Below are 6,831 nucleotides of genomic sequence, written 5' to 3'. Positions count from 1 at the left end.
AGGAAAGGCATTTCAAACTAACTTTAAGAAGCAGCAATTTCTGACATCTTTAACTTTGAAAAAAGATCATGATTAATACATGATTTATTACCTCCAAGTAAAAATAAAGTTAATGGGACAAATCAAAATCAAGTTCTTCAAATTAAAAGCCTTTTCCCCCCTTACATGGAACCCAGTCTGATTTATTGATTTATTCACCAAAATTTGAGTGTCAATTATATTCAGCTTTTAACTGACTTAAAACATTTTCTCTCAGAAACTGTGACTTCATACTCACCAAGGTAATAAATCCTGTCTGAATGAGGCCCATCTGGATCATTCCTCTTCACGAACATAAAATCATGTGGTGCCTTAGCCATCATGTAGCCATGATATTTTCTGGTATCAGCAAGTAGCTTTTTAAGCTGACTCCAGGAATATCGCTCAACATAAAACGGCTCCAATTTAGGCCGATCCTGTGATTCAATATTCTCCTCACACTCTGCAGTTTCAAATATCTCAACACCCAGCTGTTCTGTTTCCATTGCTGCTGCCATGTTGCATTTTCCTAGAAAAAGATGGCAAATGAAGCTGTACACAGGCCTGTCTTCTCTTATATTATCAGAATGATGACAGTCTGATAGGGCCAAAAAAAAAAAAAGAGGGAAGAGGGCAAGAAAAAAATGCTTTTTAGCACAGCTGCAATGAAACCTAGTAAGAAAAGCAATAGCTCCCCTTCTCTGTGTTCAGCTTAAAAATGAGATTTTTAAGAAATTGAGGTCATGTCTATTTCACAGTGAGTATAAACCCCTTTGGGAACTTTTATAAAAGGCTCTCCTTAGGTATCTCTTGCCAAAATTCCTTTTTCTTTCCCACACTGGAAGGAAACAGGCCTGTTGCCAGTTGGCTTCTATGTTCCACCCAAAAGCATGTCAACAGTGAGGCTAAATGTGCCAAGGGAGTTGTTTTTGTATTTAAAAATGTAACACATCTGATAAATGTGCATTTTTTTAGCTAATAGAAATAATCACAACCAATTAAAACAGTAATAAAGTGTACTTGTAATAACCTTTAGGGCGAGATAAAGTAGTTCGCTTTTAAATGGAATGCCAAACAACAAAATACTTAACTCCCTGGTATTTTTGAGGCTTGCCTAGACATATGATCACTTGTAGTGACTCTATATTTTAAGGAAACTTATGCGACTATTATTACTGATTATACAACTTATACTGATTAGATGACAGAAAATATATACTATCTTCAAGTGGCTTTAAGGTGAAGCAGTTTATGTAGAAAGGATTTAATAATTGTACCAACAGTATTTTGGTAAAAGTATGAGCCTAATTTACTAGTTCAGCCTCAAAACAGTGTTTATTAATATCTGCTAATAATGTTTCTTTACATTTTACAAATCCAAACGATTTTTTTTATCTTTTCCAACATTTAAATGTAACATGAGCTAAGTATCAGAGAAAAAAAATAAAAAGTTTTATCATAAACCAGTGTGTATTCTGACATACATTATTCATGACACTACCAAAAGAAGCAACATAAAATTTCTGGGGCAATCTGCTCTTTTTGAACTATGTCAAACATGTGGACTTGGGAGATAAACTAAATTGCATTTATGTAACCAAATTTAAAACACTACTTCTAGAACAATAAATACATGGCTGTATATTTAATGTAAGGTCTTTTTTAAAGCTCAATATTGCAGGTTAACATGGTTCACAGTAAATAACTTATAGAGAAAAAGTCATTAGCAGGTGTGGGCTGTCAATCAGTCCACCAAGCATGCATTACTAGCATGCAAATGAACTGAATGAACTGTGTACCCTGTATATTATGTCCTTTTTCATGCCACAATGACCTACACTATCACTTTAAATGTAACAGCAGCAAAAGTGGCCAGAAAACCCATTAGACAGTTATGGCAGGTATAGTTGTAATATTACAACTGGGCATTCACTTTCAATGATTAAAATCCAAAGTGGCTTGGCAGAGATTTAAGTTATTTAGCTCAACTGGTATTCAGCATACTGATATTAAGTGGCAGTATATGAGAGCAGTGGTTGTTTGTCCAACTAAAAGCTAGTAGGGGCCTACTTGCTACCAATTACGTCAATGGATCTGGTTTTATATCTAATTGAGTGGGGACAAATGAAAGAAGAAGGCACACAAATTGGCCTCATTTTTCTCAACTTCCCTTGCATTACATTTGGAAGTTCATCTCCAAACCACCGCTTGCAAGTATAGGGCTAAAGAACAGAACAGGTAAACTCAATAGAAAGACCTCCCAAGCCTTACTGCCCAGCTTCTTAAATCATCATTCATCACATTTACCTATGTAAAAGGTACATTAGCTTACATTTAAGTAAAATTATCTGGTATTCCTGAATTATACTAGATCCCTGGACCATTTCCTACTCTCTTTCTCTACACATATACTTAAACACATACACGTGTACATGCGCATATACATACACATTATACAGTTCAAATGACACTCTGCTACTCTGTATGTTTACAGTAAATGTATATCCTGCATTTTCTAGGACCTGATATCATACAATGTTAGTACTTTGCACAAATGTATAACTGATTTAATTTCCAGAATTCCCTAATGTCGTCTACACAAATACATTCTCAAAATATGTGACCTGAATTTTCCAATTTCAAAAATTGGAGAACAGGGTCAGCCTACATTCTCAGCATAGTGCATGTATTTCACTGCCCACCTACCTCTTCACTTAAGGACCTTCCCTGGTGCCTACCTGACTGTATTTTCATCTGCTCAGATCTCTTCCACATACAAAGAGATCTGTTTCAAGTGACTCAAGTTCAAGCACAGATCCCTCTGCTCATCCTGCTCTCTTCTCACAGGAATCTTTCTTTCTCTCACCATTAAATTCTGCTCACCAGAATAATGAAATAAGATATAAGACTGTTGATCATTATTAAAATGGACCATATGTGGCCAAAAAGATTAAATCTAAAAAGTCCCAAAATAGTACTTAAAACCAATACAAAAATATCTTTTGGGGTAATACATGTCTAAATTATTTTGTATCTGCATTTTACATTACCAAAATTCTAAAATTATTTTATTTCAAAGATGTGTAGCCCGATTTACTCAAAATAATATCCTAACAATAGTGTAAATCTTGAAGTCCAGACATACATTAAAAGGAAAATTATGGAAAGGCTTTAAAATTACAAAATGTATACAGATGTGAGATTACTCAGTGGCCATTGCAAATCCTCAAAAATGGTAGATTAATGAAATTCATTTTTATATTCCTATTCCTGTTCTTTTACATAATAATCAACAAAATCAACTCAGCAGGATAACCAGTAAGAATTACAGCTCAGTCCACTTCTGCAGAAAGAGAACTGGACTTTAATAATTTAAGATTTTTCAAAACATAAAGAACGTTCTATTCATTTTAAGTGCGTTCCAATTTTGCCTCTTTTCTTGCTGCATTACTCTGAGAATTAACTGAAATAGGTAACTTTCACGAAAAAAGAAGCATTAAGCTTGTTGAAACTGTGGCTTAGCCAAAAAAAAAAAAAAAAAAGGAGGATGTGATTATAACTGTTATTTGTTATCAATTTTAATTCTGGGCTCCCATAGCCCAAGTAGGTGATGGGAGAGAGATGCTATGAGAAAAGCTGAGTGGCAAGTGAAGGAAAACCAGTGAAATTATGCTAGCACAGCAACAATGGACTAAGATGTCAAGGCACCTCCCCACAGCACTAAGCCCCTCAACTCAGAAAAGAGCATGTTGTCTATTGGCTGTCGGGCAGGGGGGAGGGGGGAGAGGGGAGGAGGGGACGGGTCTATGCATACGCAATGGGTGCGATGCGCAGCATCCGAGGGATGGACACACTTGAAACTCGGACTTGGCGGGGGAGGGAGGGGCAAGGGCAACATAGGTAACCTAAACATCTGGACCCCCATAATATGCTGAAATAAAAGAAAAAAAAAAGAGCATGTTGGCTTAGAAAACAGCGTCAAAACTCTTGAGTTTGGACACACTCCAATGACATTCCTTCATTTTTAATTCAAGGCTCAAACAGTCGTCTTAAATACCCCGTCTACTTAAATGCCCCAAGTCTCACTGAAGTCTGGCTATCTCACCCTCAAGGGTGCACAGACAGTTGAAAGGTTCATTATCACACAGGGGGCAAAGATCTTGAAAGCTATAAATGAGGAAGAAGAGAAGTTACAGTGGAGAATGTCGAGATGGGGCATTGGAGAGACGCCAAGTCTCGGGAGAAAAGTGTGTGAGGAGAGGTTTGACAGGCAGGAAAAGAATCCTGCTGAGGGTGGGTGAAACAGAATGGGAGGGGACAGGGAACAGGAAGGGAACTGATCTAGCGTTAGGCAGGAGGGAGAAAAGAACACCAGATGGGAAACCAGGAAATCTGAGTCCGGATCCCATCTGCTGCACTAGGACTTTAGGCAAATCCGTTCGCCTCTGTGGGCTTCCGTTTCCTCATCCCTAAGTCCGGACAATACCCAGCCTCCCAACCCCAGCGAGGCTCAATTAAGATAACGGACGTGGAAGTCCGGAGGCCAGCGTCCGGCGCTCAGGGGGCGCCCCGTGAACGTTGGTTGACTTGGAATCTCAGAGACTCGGCTTCCTCTTCCGGCCAGTGGGGCCTCGCCACCGGCTCTGCCCCGCGCATGGCGGCGCTCCAGGTAAACCGCAGAGCGGGCCGACCGGGAGGACGCGCCGGGCGGTTCCTCCGTGAGGCGGACAGGGCCCAGTGGGCTGGGGCCCAGGCCTTGTGGGCGAAAGGGAGGAGGGGGGTGGATACTGCACCTTCCCCCTGGCCCCGCCCGGACCGTCCCGACGCGCGTTACGGAGCAGGCCTGCGCCGCTTCATGCCGCACCGCCTCCACTCCCGTCCCGGATGCAGCAGCTTCCTCGGCGGTGGCGCCGGTGGCAACCCAGGCGGCGAACGCGGCACTTAGAAGCAGCGGCACCGGCCTCGGCCTCGGCGGCGGCGGCGGCGACAGCGACACTTCCGGTTCCTCGTGACCTGCCCTCTGACTGGCGAAGGCACAGGCGGACCAAGAAGGGCTCCGCTCTCTACTGGGGGGCGTCCAACACCACGGTGCCGCCTAGTGGCCGGAGGAGCGAAGGAGGCGCGGGAAGGAGTCTCGGCTGGGAAGGGGATAGAGATGAAATCCAGAAAGGGGCAGCGACTTGCTCAAAGTCACAAGACGAATTGTGGCGCGTTTCTACTCATTTTTTTTTTTTCATTCAACAAATATACGGTAAGTGCCTGCTCAGAGTAGACAAAATTCCTGTCCATGTGCCAGGCAGAGTTGCAGGGGCTGGGATCAGAGCAGGGAGCAAACCAGGCAAAAATCCCTGCCCCTTCATGGAGATGATAAAGAGAGGGAAGGGACTAGGGCTTGGAGATCTGAGCGACTCATTGTTGTGGTGGAAAGAAACCTGAACTTGGCGTCAGCAACTTGACTGTAAATATTGATTAGTGATCTTCAGCAAATCACTCCATGTCTTTGAGCCATGCTTTCTTTTTTTTCTTTTTTTTGAGACAGAGTCTTGCTCTGTCACCGGGGCTGGAGTGCGGTGGCATCAGCCTAGCTCACAGCAACCTCAAGCTCCTGGGCTCAAGGGATCCTCCTGCCTCAGCCTCCTGAGTAGCTGGGACTACAGGCATGCGCCACCATGCCGGACTAATTTTTTCTCTTAGTTATCTGGCTGATTTCTTTTTATTTTTAGTAGAGACAGGGGTCTCGCTCTTGCTCAGGCTGGTCTTGAACTCCTGAACTCAAGTGATCCTCCCGCCCCCGCCTCCCAGAGTGCTAGAATTACAGGTGTGAGCCACCACACCCGGCCCCATGCTTTCTTTATAAAAGGGATATAATAATACATGTCATTTAATCGCAATTAAAGAAAACTATGTCACGCTAACATATAAAAATGAAAAACTGGGGCCCAGGAGAGAAAAGGGAATGACTTGTTATAACCAGAACCAGAGGCAGGTCCCTTGACCTGCAGTTTCTTTCCTAGTCTACACTGTATATTGGCTGCAAGAGAAAAAGTGAGCCTAGCGAGATCACTGGGAAAGTAGTAGGTATAGAGCAAAACAGCGGAAAAGCTGGGCCCCCTATTTTCTATTATTACAAAGAATCATATGTCAGAATTGTGTGTTATTAGGATTTATTATAATAGCACTAATAAAAGATCCATTTGGGTACCATGTTACACTCCAGAGCATGTAGTTTAAAGGACCCTTCTCTCAAGCTTTTTTTAGTTGAGCTCCCTAAATGAAAGGTAAAGTCATTTTCTCTGGGTCTCCTCTATGAATTTTCTGCAGATGATCCGAGAGCAGATTTTAAGGCTTTAAATGCACACACATACTAACAAAATACATTAAAATATCTTGCGCTTTATTTCATTCATCCAACAAGTGTTTATTGAATCTCTACCACTGTTACTGACCTCACGGTTCTTGGCCCCCAAGTCAACAGAAATTGGCACAAGACCGAAAAAAGAATTCATACAGGCCAGGCTTTGTGGAGCGGAGGAGGGGTTTGCTGGAACAGAAGGAAGACAGTGCTGGTTAAGGAGCAACCAGACTGGCTCTCCGAACAAAGAGCTGGGGAACTTTTAAAGGGTAGAGAGAGAAAGTTTGGCACTAGCATTGAAATCATAGCGTGTAGAGGTGGAGTTTTGTTGGCAGCTGCCCATCCAGCAATCATGCTTCTTCATACATCGCATGTCTCATTAGCATGTTAAATCTCCGCCCTTGGGCGTGATTTTTAGTATTTAAATGAGGCAAAATGTCTATGACCAGTCTACTTTGGGC

The 6,831-nt window shown here is 42.2% G+C and overlaps 1 protein-coding gene across 1 annotated transcript in view; it reads right to left on the bottom strand.

The window, feature by feature from the left end:
• Positions 1 to 5,041, bottom strand: part of DPP8 (dipeptidyl-peptidase 8) — a 59,300-nt gene extending 54,259 nt beyond the window's left edge. The window contains exons 1-2 of the mRNA XM_012644821.1: positions 4,812 to 5,041; positions 278 to 547 (exon numbers count right to left, since the gene is read on the bottom strand). Of these exons, the coding sequence (XP_012500275.1) occupies positions 278 to 536 (259 nt within the window). The 5' untranslated portion in view covers positions 537 to 547; positions 4,812 to 5,041. The remainder of the gene's footprint in view (positions 1 to 277; positions 548 to 4,811) is intronic.
• Between the last annotated feature and the right edge of the window lie 1,790 nt (positions 5,042 to 6,831).

This window comes from Propithecus coquereli, unplaced genomic scaffold, assembly GCF_000956105.1.
Source record: "Propithecus coquereli isolate 6110/MARCELLA unplaced genomic scaffold, Pcoq_1.0 Scaffold221, whole genome shotgun sequence".
Taxonomy (NCBI): domain Eukaryota; kingdom Metazoa; phylum Chordata; class Mammalia; order Primates; family Indriidae; genus Propithecus; species Propithecus coquereli.
The sequence above is the reverse complement of the archived record's forward strand: the minus strand, read 5'-3'. Positions and strand labels throughout refer to the sequence as shown.